The sequence below is a fragment of the Syngnathoides biaculeatus genome, chromosome 19 (genome assembly GCF_019802595.1).
Source record: "Syngnathoides biaculeatus isolate LvHL_M chromosome 19, ASM1980259v1, whole genome shotgun sequence".
Taxonomy (NCBI): domain Eukaryota; kingdom Metazoa; phylum Chordata; class Actinopteri; order Syngnathiformes; family Syngnathidae; genus Syngnathoides; species Syngnathoides biaculeatus.
In genome coordinates, this window is record NC_084658.1 from 108215 (window position 1) to 122534 (window position 14320).

The 14320-nt window shown below is 44.5% G+C and overlaps 1 protein-coding gene across 6 annotated transcripts in view; it reads right to left on the bottom strand.

The window, feature by feature from the left end:
* The window catches only part of f3a (coagulation factor IIIa), a 59700-nt gene extending 46321 nt beyond the window's left edge, over positions 1 to 13379 (bottom strand). For 3 of the 6 annotated variants that reach the window (XR_009792756.1, XM_061805555.1, XM_061805557.1), the window contains exons 1-3: positions 12861 to 13379; positions 11267 to 11375; positions 10934 to 11127 (exon numbers count right to left, since the gene is read on the bottom strand). Coding sequence is in view for 5 of the 6 variants with exons in the window: in XM_061805555.1 (XP_061661539.1) it covers positions 10934 to 11127; positions 11267 to 11375; positions 12861 to 12936 (379 nt within the window). In the remaining variant the exon portion in view is untranslated. The remainder of the gene's footprint in view (positions 1 to 10933; positions 11128 to 11266; positions 11376 to 12860) is intronic. The other 3 variants (XM_061805558.1, XM_061805556.1, XM_061805560.1) reach the window with 1 other exon arrangement.
* Between the last annotated feature and the right edge of the window lie 941 nt (positions 13380 to 14320).

Here is a 14320-nt window from a genome sequence, read left to right on the forward strand (position 1 = left end):
ATTACAGGGCTCTATCACGACTTCAATAGCTGTCATCTTTAGCTTGGCGTAGATGCTGAAGTTTGGCATTAAAACATGGTTTGTTGTTATTGAACGTGAAAAAAGGTGGACATTTCAGGTCAAGTTGACCAGGACAAAAGTCAGGAGGAACCCCGACCCCTTCCATTGTTTGTGTTGCAGTGTATAAATTATGGGGCAAGTAGGGCAAAATGCGCTATTTTCTCTCCGCCTGAAAAGCAGACATGAGGTTCGGCTTTCAGCAGGAGGAAAATTCCAAGAATTCTGTCAACATGATATGCTGACTTTCTGAGCAACATAAACAGATTAAAATTGCAACCTGTGTGAGTCATTGGAGTAAACAAAGAAGAGAAAATGAACACGCAAAAATTTGTGTTTGGTGGCAGTTTTTTAATTTGTAATCTGGGCCCATTGGCCATGCATACGATATAACAACCACTACCACATCGACAACAGTAGACTCCCTAATGTTGAGCTTGTCTACCTTTATCGCTGTGTGAGGTCATGTGAATTCTTGTCGTTTGTTTGTTATCTAAACATCAATGTCAAATGGGTTTAAATTGGACCGGAGCAAACGCCACGCATTGCGGGAGTCAATGTTATAATCTCACACAGGAAATAGCAACTATTATTAATTGTAAGCAATAATTGATAAATAAAAGTCATGAGCGACATCTAGATAATTGCAGCGGAATAAAAGTATTGCTACTTCTGAACAGTTTAAACAGCAGAAGGGTTGTTATCTAGTCTCATCAACTCCTGTGACTAGCCTACCACGGAGTAATATTCAGAAAATACAGATTGTGGATGGATATTGGATGTGTGGAATGGATCTAGCTGCCAGCGTTCAGCAAGTATGTCTTTGATGACGGCAATGAAAAGAACAACAGCGTCCCGTGCCACCGGAAAAACCTCATCGGCTCTGACGCTGGCTTGACGCCCATAGGTGTGACTGGCACAAAAGAGTGTGCTTTTGGATCCTATGTGAGGAGAATTTGGACTCAAAGTTGTGAGAAAAGCAGATGCCAACAGGGACATCAGATCACAGATCACATCGCAGCACATCAGAAGATGGCTGTATGTGCCTGCGAGTTCCAAAAGAATGGAGAACTGAGAGTAGGCCCCATTTCAAATATCCACAAGTTGACCAGGGTTGTCAAAAGTGGGGATTAAACAGTTAATTCACCTCCTTGTACCCCTCAAACAATGTGGTTCACTCCGAAATTCCTTTGGTAAAAATGCTAACATAAAAGGGGTACAAAATTGAAATGGGTGCTGACTTGAACAGGAGGAGATGAGTCAACACCCCTTTGTGTTACTAGTGGTGGGACGAAACCAAGAAAGAAATGACAGCACACCAATGGGAAACCCATTCAGAGTTGGACAGCAGGTGTACCATTCGAAATGAACCGCTGATGGGAGCAGGTTCCAGATGGTGGCAAGAGCAGTCAAGATACAATTGTCATTCAGCGAACCCATAGACGGGTGACAGAGAAGGAAGAATGGGGGTGCGCCACCTAAGATTTGGTAGTGGAACCACAGAAATGAGACTGTATGGCAACAATTCACCTGGGCTGATGTAATTAAAAAAAATCAACAGACCAGACATGACCTCAGCGCATCTGCTGGTAGGCTCCCTACCCCTTATGGTACTAGAAGAATTGGGTAGTAAAATTGTTTGGGTCAATTGACCCCTCCGTACAGGGCACTTAACCACGCCTCCTGAAGTGACGTCACGCCACGTGCGCTGACGTAAGACAAACAATTCGTAAAAATGGCAAATACAATACAATACCTTCTTAACTGAGACAGACGCCATGCTTCTGATTTCATTCAAATCAACAATATATTATAGATTCTAAATACAATACATTCTTAACTGAGAGAGACGCCATGCTTCTGATTTCATTCAATCATTCACACGTAGCAATGTTATGCTAGCGAAGAACGTCTCATTCATTTATACAAGATGTGTATTAAAAATCAAATTTAGGGCATATCTTTGTGCAAACACAGTCTGGATAAGCTTCGGCCGCGAGCCAGCAAGAAAGCGACACGTTTAAGCAGTCCGATCATCGCTAAATATCGCTCAACAAAGAATAAGTGTGTCAATCGATCACGCGTAGCGGTGTTATGCTAGCGAAGAACGTCTCATTCATTTATACGAGACGTGTATTAAAAATCAAATTTAGGGCATATCTTCGTGCAAACACAGTCTGGTTAAGCTTCGGCCGCGAGCCAGCAAGAAAGCGATACGATTGTGCAGTCCGATCATCGCTAAATATCGCTCAACAAAGAATAAGTGTGTCAATCGTTCACACGTAGCGGTGTTATGCTAGCGAAGAACCTCTCATTCATTTATATGAGACGTGTATTAAAAATCAAATTTAGGGCATATCTTCGTGCAAACATAGTCTGGTTAAGCTTCGGCCGTGAGCCAGCAAGAAAGCGACACGTTTGTGCAGTCCGATCATCGCTAAATATCGCTCAACAAAGAATAAGTGTGTCAATCATTCACACGGAGCTATGTTATGCAAGCGAACAACTTCGAATTCATTTATACGAGACATGTATTGAAAATCAAATATAGGGCATACCTTCGTGCAAACATATCTGTTCCGGTTGATATTAGATGGATTTAGTTGATGATGCGGTCTTCCACAAAGTTTGATCCATTGAAGGCCTTTTTAGTACTGGGTCTTCGGTTTTGGAAAGGGTACGAAACGAACTCCACCAACTAGCCTTTCAGGATACCTGTTGTCACTATTACAAAGTCCGTGACTTCACCTCTTAAATAACCCAAATATGCGATAAAACGCTAACAAAACCTATACTGGACCATGCAATGTTGTCTGAGAAAATGGCGGGAGCAAAAACGGGCTTTGGTTTATGCAGATCGCTGGCCTCTCATTGGTCAGTGACGCGGATTGTGCAATATCCACGGAGGGGTCAATTGGATACAGCTGCCAGTTAAAATATCTAGGTGGTACTATAGTAACAATTGTTTATCCTCAGAGGGAAACCACAGGCATATTTTTGACAGATCCACATGTGAGTGTATATATATATGCATGGCATGTCAAATAAACAATACCTGTGTGAGGGTGTACCCACGATAGGAGACCTCTGTGTGGTCTGTCATGCCCGCAGATATTAAGTTACAGGTGTTGTCCACCAGTCATGCCCACAGATATAAAGTTGTGGGTGTGACTAGGGATGGAATCTCAAGACCTTAAAATAATTTACCGAGCTGTTATACCTAAGTATGTAGTTGTTACCTAATAACATAATTATGAGTTATTGACACTGCACAGACTGAGACAGACATTTTTAAAAGAGGTCAATAGACATTCAATTTCAAAACAAAATTTTCATATCATCAAATCATTTAATTTCATCATGATCTATTGTTATAATCTCGCGTAATTTACGGCGCTATATATTGTCAATCCATTGATGAAAGATTGCAGATTATCGATAGCTTCCTAAAGCATGGAGAGGGGAAAAGTTTTCAACTTCAAGATAACACGGTACCACGTGGGAAAATGACCGGTCGTATTTATATATATATAGACAGACTAGTCTAACATTAGAATTTAGATCAAGTGAAAGTGAAGCACAATCTCATACTTATTATAGTTAGATACTGAAACATAACCTGTGTTATATCCCAGAAATGTTTTCAATGTAACTCAGGGTGCCCAGATTTTTATCCCCCCCCCCCCCAACACCCCAAGAGACTTTTCAAGCAACCAGCCTCTCGCAAAACGACCGGCGGGGCGGTGGGGCCGGGGGGAGGGAGGTGCATTCACGCGCGCATCGCCGTGACTGCCGTAAATAGGAGGCCAGTATGCTAGAACGCGCCTTTATGTGCATGTGCTTGACGTATTGCCCACACCTGAATGAAGCGACAAGGTGGATGATAGTCTAATGTCTTTTTTGGAGAGGAGGGGGGCACGCCGTCACACGATCAACCAAAACTGCCTGGCGATCGAGGAATTGAGCACCCCTCGTGTAACTGATTATCCTTTGACATGGCTTATGATGTTGATGACTTTCCACGTAAATGCACTCCAGTACGTGAAGCAGCTCAGAACATGTGCTTTTGGCATCACTTCCGTACATGCCCAATACAGTTAACTTTCCCGTTTCCAGGTGAAGACTAATTGTTTAAGAGCAGGCATGTTTTGTTAACAACGTTTATGAAATAAACACATAAATTAATGTCAAGACTACACAAAATAAGCGACATCTTTCAATATCTATATTTTCTGCTCGGAACTGTCATGATCCTGCAGCTCCAGCCCGGACTGTGCGGGTGCCCGAGCGGCCGCGCTAATTGGGAGGCACACACCTGCGCCTCATACGAGCTGATTATCCCCTGTATATCTAGGACCCCGATGACGACTGGTTGTCCGCCAGATCGTTGAGCTTCATGCCCCGTTCGAGTACTCCAGTATCGCTGATTGTCAACCCGTGTGTACCGAACTCCGCCTGTGCTTCGACCGACCCCATAAGCCTGACTCCTTTGACACTTCTGCCTTCCTTGATCGATCGTACCGACTCCTGCTTGCCCACTGACCTGCTCTCAACGCCCGACGTCTCAACTACCGCTGCTGCACCTGACTGCCTGCCCGATCCCCGAGCATTGAATAATAAACGTTTTTCCCCGAACTACCTTGCATCTTCCGTGTCTTCCTGCATTTGGGTCCTACCTCCGTTCCGATGGGTCGTGACAGAGCGATCTGGCCAAAACAGGACCCAGCAGGAAAGATTCGGCGTCGCCGGGACCAACGCAGGGTAGACCGACTCCCGGAGGACCAAGCCTGTCCGATCCGGGTAGGCTCCATGACGTCCTACGCTTCCGTGTCATTCGCTCCGCCGGTGAGCTATGAATACGTCCCGACCTCGACCAGTCCGGCACCGCATATTCTTCTGGACTCTGACTTTTCGGACTATGAGGAGGACCTTGATTTGTATGACCGGCTGCCTGAGTACGACTCCGATTATTTTGATGATGAATCTCTTCGCCCGATCTTTCATCCCAGTCAGTCTGCTTCACCTCCCCGCGTTTCCAGCACCCGAGCGTCTTCGCCCGGTAGGTCCGAGTACACTAACCCGTTTGTGGGAACCCGCTTGGCCATCTACCCGGGACCTCCGCGTGGCGGCCAGAGGAGACACCCAGGCTGGGCGCTCCCTTGTGCCTCCCACTGCGCGGCAACAAAGACGCCGTCCTCGTCCTCCCACTCCTAGCCGGCAACGGTGAAACCGGCAGACCCGCAGCTGGAGGCGAAGCTTCCAGCCCAGAGGGAGGAGGAGCCGCTAAATCACGAGGTGTTCTGCCGCGAAATGCGGGGGGAGATAGAGCGGCAGAGCACCGAATTGGCGGGTTTCACGGCCCAGGTCCGGCAAGGATTGGCGAACCAGCCGAGCTACACTGACGTCGCAACTGCGACGGACTCGCCACTGACTTTTGCTCACGCGGCAGTGGCAACGGATCCGCTGCCAAGCTAAGCGCACGTTGCATTTTCGACGGACTCATTAATGACTTATGCCCACGCCGCGGTTTAAACGGACTCGTTTCTGCCTCCTCTCCATTCCTACATAGCTGTGGGAACGGATCCGCCTCCTCTCCATTCCCACGTAGCTGTGGGAACGGATCGGCCTCCTCGCCATTCCCACGTCAAAGTTTTGGCTGTTCCGAGCAGAGCTCAAGTGGCAGTGGAGACCGATCCGCCGCCGCCTCACGTTGCTGTCCAGGAGGTGGCGACGTTTCTGCAGCCGCTTCTCGTCTGTGCCCAAGAGTACCGGTGGCGATCGGACCGCGGCCGCTCCACGCTCCTGCTTCGTCGGCGACCGGTCCGCGGTCGCCCCCCGTTCCTGCTCCGACGACGATGGGCACCCCCATATGTTTCCGTCCACCAGGTGGCGATGGTGCTGCCACCTTCTCATGTTGCTGTCCAGGAGGAGGTGGCGCTGACGCCGCCTTCTCACGTTGCTGTCCAGGAGGAGGTGGCGCTGACGCCGCCTTCTCATGTTGCCGTCCAGGAGGAGGTGGCTATGTCGCCGCCGCTTCACGTTTCCGTCCAGGAGGTGGCAATGGCGCCGTTCCCTTCTCACGTTGCTGTCCAGGAGGAGATGGCGATGCCGCTGCCGCCGCCTTCTCACGTTCGTGTTCAGGAGGACCGCCTGCGACTGATCCGCGGCCGTCCCACGCCCCTGTCTCGACAGCGACAGGAGCTGAGGAGTTCTGTTGAGCCACCCCGGAGCTGGAGAGACTTCGGGGTGGCGGTCATGGCTCTGGTCGTTCTCTCCATCGTTCTCTTCACTCCTGATGGCTCCCAGCCGCTTCATGACCTGGCCTCGTTGGTAACCAATCCACGGCTGCCTCCTGACCAAGCCTCGGTGGCGACCAATCCCTGGTCGTGTCGCAACCACAGCGTGGGAGGTCCTCATCCGGGGCAGTTGCCTCCCTTGGTCTGGTTCCTGCTTCGCCGTTTGGTTCCTCACCGCGGTCGTCCACCCGAATCACCCCGTAGGGATCCTGGTGCTTGGCGTCCGGGTCGTCCTCCTGACCTGTCCACCCGGACGCCTCGCATTTGGTGGCCTGGATGGCCACCAGACTGGGGTTGGGGGGGGGGGGGGGCCTTCGCCTTTCAACTTTCAACTCCCTCTTACCACAATGGACCGAAACAAAGTCTGCATCACTGCAGATGTTGTACTGATCAGCCTGTCGATCTCTTGCTCCATTCTTCCCTCACTCGTGAACAAGACCCCATGATAGTTGAACTCCACTACTTAGGGCAGGGGTCGGCAACCCACGATTCTGGAGCTGCATGCAGCTCTTTAGCGGCACCCTAGTGGCCCCCGGGAGCATTTACAAAAATGTATGAAAATAGAAAAAGATGGGGGGGGGAGAATTTTGTTTCCATCTGATTTATGTAGAAGGAAAAACATGACCCAAACATTCTTAATGGTTTCTAATGCTATAAAAATGTATTGTTAACATTTCTGTCAATAAGGATTGCATCTATCCTGGAACATGTCCTTCTTTGAGCTCCTCAAAATAATAATGACAGAAAAAAAATTTCATTATCTTTCTACAATTTTATCAACGCAGCAAAACATAATGCATCAATAATCAAAGTTAAACTTAAAACACCATTGTCCAGCAGTGTCACGTGGTAAGTTATTCTCTCCAGGAAACGCATTGAATCGTGAATGTGCACTATGTCATTTGGATAGAGAGACGTACAGCATGTATTGCCTTCACCATAAGGCTTATATAAGGCTTTTCTTTTTTTTTTTTTGCAGCTCCAGACAGATTTGTTTTGGGGATTTTTGGTCCAACATGGCTCTTTTGACATTTTGGGTTGCCGACCCCTGACTTAGGGCAGGATCTCATCGCAAACCCGGAGAGGGCACGCCACCCTTTTCTGACTGAGGGCCACAGTCTCAGATCTGGAGGTGCTGATTCTCGTCCTAGCCGCTTCACACTCTGCTGCGAACTGCTCCAGCAAGCATTGAAGATCACGGATGATGATGAAGCCAACAGAACCACATCATCTGTAAAGCGCAGAGATGCAATGCTGAGAGTCTAACTCTCACTGGAAACGAGTCCCACTTATTGCTGGCTTACACTGGTTGTACAGGGTTTGATCAGGGGGTTTGGTACCCCATACTCCTGAAGCACCCCCCACAGAACTCCTAGAGGGACATGGTCGAACACCTCCAAATTCACAAAACACAAAGACACAAAGGAGTGTCATCCCCCTCTAATTGGAACCCACCCTCTGGTCCCCCTTCTTAAAAAGGGGGACCACCACCCCAGAGGTACTGTCCCCGATGTCCATGTGGTGTTGAAAAGGCGTGTCAACCAGGAGAGCCCCACAATATCCAGAGCCTCTAGGAACTTCACATCGATCTCATCCACCCCTGGGGCCCTGCCATTGAGGAGCTTTTTAACGACCTCTGTGCACTAACCCTAGAAATAGAAGAGCCCACCTCAGAGAACCCAGACTCTGCTTCCTCATGGGAAGGCATGTCAGTGGGTTTGAGATCTTTGAAGCATTCACCCCATCGACTCATAACATCCCGAGTTGAGATCAGCAGTCCCCCATCTTCATGATACATAGTGTTGACGGTGCACCGCTTCCCCTTCCCGAGACACAAGCTGGTGGACCAGAATTTCCTTGAAGTTCTTCATGGCCTCACTGAACTCATCTCATGCCCAGGTTTTTGCCTGAGCGACCACCGAACCTGCATTCCGCTTGGCCAGCCGGTACCTATCAGCTGCCTCGGGAGACCCACAGGCCAGAATTTCCTTATAGGACTCCTTCTCCAGCTTTACGGCATCCCTCACTATTGGTATCCACCAACATGTTCGTGGGTTGTTGCCACGACAGGCTCAGCTGGTAAAGTGTTGGCCTCACAATTCTGAGGACTCGGGTTCGATCCCGGCCCCGCCTGTGTGGAGTTTGGATGTTCTCCCTGTGCCTGCGTGGGTTTTCGCTGGGTACTCCAGTTTCCTTCTACATTCAAAAATATGCTCCATTAATTGGACACTCTAAATTGCGTGTGATTGTGAGTACGGAGTCTCTATGTGCCCTGTGAAAAACATATCCATTCTAACCTCACTTGTGAACAAGACCCAAAATACTTGGCGTAGGACCACATCCACGACCTGGAGAAGGCAGACCACCATTTTCACAATGAGGACAATGGTCTCAGATTTGGAGGTGCTGTTTTTCATTCTGCCGGCATTATGGTTGACTGCTTTAGAGCAGGGTTCGGGAACATTTTTGACTGAGAGAGCCACAAAGACCAAATATTGTAAAATGCAATTGCAAAGGAGCCATACAGTACTTTAAAAACTAAGTAAAGGTGTATTTTCGAATTTATGCAAGACCAATACTCTGAATTCTTTTAAATAACATTGTTACGCTGTTGCTAACCAATGATGACAAAAGTACAGTACTTCTTCCCATCAAAGCAACTTCTGGTGCTGCACGGTTTTGCTTATGCTTTATAATCTCTTTCATACAGTGCCTTGTGAAAGTATTCGGTGCCCCTGAACTTTTCAAACTTTCACCACATTTCCGGCTTCAAACATAAAGATATAAGATTAATATTGTTTTTACCAAGAATCAACAACAAGTGGGACACAATCGCGAAGTGGAACAAAATTTATTGTATATTTTAAACTTTTTTTAACAAATAAATACCTGAAAAGTGGGGCGTGCAATATTATTCGCCCCGTTGCAATAATACTTTGTGGCCACCTTTTGCTGCAATTACAGCTGCAAGTCGCTTGGGGTATGTCTCTATCAATTTTGCACATCGAGACACTGAAATCCTTGCCCATTCTTCCTTGCAAAACAGCTCGAGCTCGGTGAGGTTGGATGGAGAGCGTTTGTGAACAAAAGTCTTCAGCTTTGCCCACAGATTCTCGATTGGATTCAGGTCTGGACTTTGACTTGGCTATTCTAACACCTGGATGTGTTTATTTGTGAACCAATCCATTGTAGATTTGGATTTATGTTTTGGATCATTGTCCTGTTGGAAGATTAATCTCCGTCCCAGTCTCAGGTCTTTTGCAGACTCCAAAAGGTTTTCTTCCAGAATGGTCCTGTAATTGCCTCCATTCATTTTCCAATCAATTTTCATCCAGCCAAAAAGGCCCTAATTCTATTCCATAAACATTAACAATGTGTGTCATGTTTGAATAATGTGCGTTGTGCCTGCTCATTCTCGGCTGTTAAATTCCTTTTGTAAATGTTTTGTGGGCAGAACAGTGGCACAGCTGTAGAGCGTTGGCCTCAGAGTTCTCAGGACCGGAGTTCAAATACTGGCCTCCTCCTGTGTCAAGTTTGCATGTTCTCCCCGTGCCTGTGTGATTTTTTTTCTGGGGACTCCAGTTTCCTCTCACATCCCCAAATCATGCATTAACTCGAGACTCTCAAAATTGCACCTAGGTGTGATTGTAAGTCCAACTGTTGTCTGTCTCCATTTGCCCCGCGACTGGCTGGAAACCGATTCAGGGTGTACCCTGCCTCCTGCCCAATGATATCTTGGTTGGCTCCAGCACTCCCGTGACCCTCGTGAGGATAAGCGGCTCAGAAAATGGATGGATCGATAGATGTTTTGTGCCTTATTCTATCTAAACTTCAAAATTCATTCACAATGATTAACATGACCATTATTTATAAATTGTCAGTTTCTGTGTTTAGCAAGCTTTCTGATTAAACCAACTTTTTAATATACAGTACTGTAAGATAAAGTTCAACAGAATTCTTTAAGTTTTGGATCACCCATCCCTTGTGACTTCAAACTCTGAGATGCATCAGAAGGGCATCCTTTTATAGGGAAAGAGGGGTGCAGATTATGCAGATGACAGGTCACAGCACAAGCGGTTGATTTAGAATAAATCAACACGCACAGTGGTGGGAAGAAAAGGTGCCAATTTGCACATCATAAATCTGAAGGTGCCTTTGCGTATATGCTCAACTTGTGTACAGAGTGAAATTTCTACGCTTTTATTAGTAAATGAGTTCCAATTTTTTAATTTCCAAGTATTTCTGAGTGCCAGATGAATATCTGATTTACAGTCACAGTGACCCTTTTGCTATCCATGCAAAGAAGGACTCTTGCCACTGGATGGCAATGTCTCAATACAAGCACTACATTGAGGAAAAACCCGTTTACGTTTGCAACTATGTATTGGCAGTCACAAACACAATATCAATACACTATTAAAACACAATATGATGCAATGTGTTGTACACTCTGGAACACAAAAGTAGGCTTATTAACCTTAGCCCCAAAGTAAGGTCCAAACATTTATAGGCATTCTTTATTCTTAGTCTCGTGTTTTTGGCTCCTGCAATTTTGTTCTGCAGATTTAAAATAAACTTACTGTCATTGGAGGGACAGAATCGTGATGAGCTTGTATAGGGAAACTCAGTGAGGTCAGAAGTTACTCCCAGTGGAGGTTCAGACAGGATATCGGCTACATAGCAGGCATTTAAGTCAGTCAGTGAACTGGTCAGATCACACATAGTTGTTGAGATACGTATGCAATTAGAGTTCCTCTGTTTGTCCCTTGAAATCCTGCAGCAAAATTCACACACAATTAATTATAGGTCTATAAATACTGCTAATGCAAAAAAATAAGCATGAAATGTCAAAAGATTAGAAAGTTACAATTGTAAAAAATGTCCAACTGCACAATTTCTATGAAAGGTCTTACACAGAGAACTCCACAGTATATGTGTAATCAGTCGGTAATGGTTCCCAAGTCAGAATGGTTTTAAAGTTGGTAGATTTCCAGATGACGGTGTGTGCAGTGGGATAAGAGCCTACAAAATAATGAACACACATCATATGTAAATACTTTTCAGTTTTGCTTTCTTAAAAAGAAAAAAAAATATGGAATCATTTCGTGTCCAACATCACCAACCACACCATGACCAAAATCTCAGCAGGTGAAAAGCCAACTAAATAGATTTACTTCTTCTTTTCCTTTCAGGTTGTCCCGTTAGGGGTCGCCACAGCATGTCATCTTGTTCCATCTAAGCCTATCTCTTGCATCTTCTTCTCTAACACCCACTGTCCTCATGTCCTCCCTCACACAACTGAGTAAATTTAAACTTTAAACATAATGCATGAAGACTGAATAAGCCTTTTTTTTTTCCTGAAACTATTATCTAATTTCATTAAACTCAAATGATGTGAGAGACAGAAAACTTTTTCAAGACTTTTAAAAACCCAACAGAAAACATGCAAAAACTTTGGTGTCTGAAGAGCAAGACCTATGTGAACTTGAAATACAATACATCCACCTTTACTTCACTTGATGTTTCATTAATCCACTCCAATCAGAATTTTTTTTAAATTTTCTCCATAATCATTGACAGAATCTTATCACAGAATGTAGAATATTATTGTTAACTTGATGGAGTGTGAAGTCTGGCTAAACAGCTTGTAGGTCATAAACCACAGTAAATCAGTCATGGCATTGTGATTATGTGGTCTCTGACTGGTTATGGATTCCAATGACATAGGAAGTGACTTGCACAATGGTAATATTGTGTTGGAACCAAATGTTAAGTACTCCTGCCCATCTGATTATTCTACGGTACTGGAAAATGTGCCTATAGAGTGTAAATTGTTGTCTAAAATCTAGTTCTGCTGTTCTCAATGTTAGAGGTTAAAATGGTCTGTCTTTCATTCAAAAAGCACATTCACAGAGTATAGTAAAATTAATTGAAATTTCCTCCTCCTTTCATCCCAGTTTTTAAAGAAGAGATGATTTAGTATTTTATTTTTTTATTTTTATGCCACAGTTTTTTTTTCCAAAATTCGAAATTGCAAAATGAAGAGGAAATCAATTTGGAAAAATGGGTTATGTGGAGGTTTAAAAAACGTTTTACCTGATTTATTAGTTTTGACCGACATGTGTCTTTTTATTTTTTTCTTTACCCACCTTTGGTTTTGTGTCCGTGGCGTTATGTATTTATAGTACATAACTTGGTGCACTGTGCTTGTTTTTAAAGTGCTAAACAAAATAAGATGGACTGAATTCCCCTACAATCAAATTACATTATTCAGTCAAGTAACTTTTCTGAATTAAAATGGTTTCAGTACGTTATGTTTATTTTAGCGCTTTTCAGAAGTTGCAGGTTGTTGCATGTTTCCAGTGATGCCGAATACCCTCTATAATATTGTAAATATAATCGCCTAAAAGAAAAGAATAGCACATGGTTGTTGTGCGTGTATGGTTAAATACAATTTAAAGGAAAAAAATACATATCCATGGATATAACCGGAATGGGTAAACTCACCTGTGATGGCGTTTGAGGAGAGAAAGCCTAGTATTAGACCCGCCAGAGCTGCTTGTGTCCATTTTGTCGTCAGCATTTTGTGTTCAATAAATTCCACACTTTGTATAATCCAGCTGAAAATGTCTCTGTTGTACTTTGTTCTTAGATGATGTATATTATACAGGATTTTAGCGAACTCTTCCAGTGACGCTTGCGTGACTACTGTGATTTGAACTTATAACCATCTAACATAAATAGACCCCGCCCTTGGGGGGTTGGCAAGTTACTGTGCTACGTAAACGGGACCGCCATATTTAATTTGCTTGCTTTGCCACATAACGTGAAAATATCCATCCATCCATTTTCTGAACCGCTTATTCTCACAAGGCTCGCTTGAATGTCTTGAACCTATCCAAGCTGTCATCTGGAAGTAGGCAGACTACACCCTGAAGTGATTGCTATCCAATTGCAGTTGCACACGGAGACAGACAACAATCCACTCACAATTAGACCTAGGAGCAATTTAGTCTCCAATGGCACGTGGAGAACATAGAAATGCCACACAGGCTGGACCGGGATTTGAACTCCGGTTGTTACAACTGTGAGGCCAATGCTGTCCAGCAGCTAACCGTGCTGTGAAAATATAATCATTATTTATTAATTGTACATCATTTTGCCGAGTCAAAATTCCAGTTCAAGATATCTTCAATTCTCATTAACACTAGGGAACAACACATAGCTTTGCAGATATATTAAGTCTAAACCAGGCAAAATTACATGTATAAATGCTATTATGACGATAGTCAAAATTGACTGACTCAACCAGGAGATGCAGTTATCTACAGTTCACTTGCAGATTTCTGGAATTCACTATTGAAGTGGTTTGTTTGTTTTTTGTGATTTGTTTTTTTACAAGTGCCACCTAAAAGGTATGTCTAGTATCATAAGTCACTGCACATGATGAATGGGTGAATGAACTGGATAGCATTCAATTTCAACATTAACGCCAAATGGAAATATTTCATGATTACATACATATCAATAACATATCAAAGTTACATAAAAAAATGTTCCCATATATATTTTTTGAAGAGTTGATTAGGATTAAATGAAAATGTGTTGACCTTAACAGTTAAGTAAAACTGAACTCGACTAAGGCAATGATACTTTCAGATACCACAAGTGGTACTGTATCATATCCGGCGACACGTGTTGCCTGGCGACATTCAAACCTAATTGTTAATCCCACCGTATTTGGCTTTTCACCAGAATACCCTAACCTTAACCCTAACCCGACCATACACGCAGAAACGAGCAATTTTCCACATTCAACATGGCGGCCACATTCCCATAAACTAAAGGGACAATGCAAAGTCAATTTATACATCTATGACTTCACCCCAGCATGACCTATACATCCAGGCATTCCCAGATAAAACTTATCCTGATCGCTAGTCACTCTATTCCTCCAGTACCCGAGT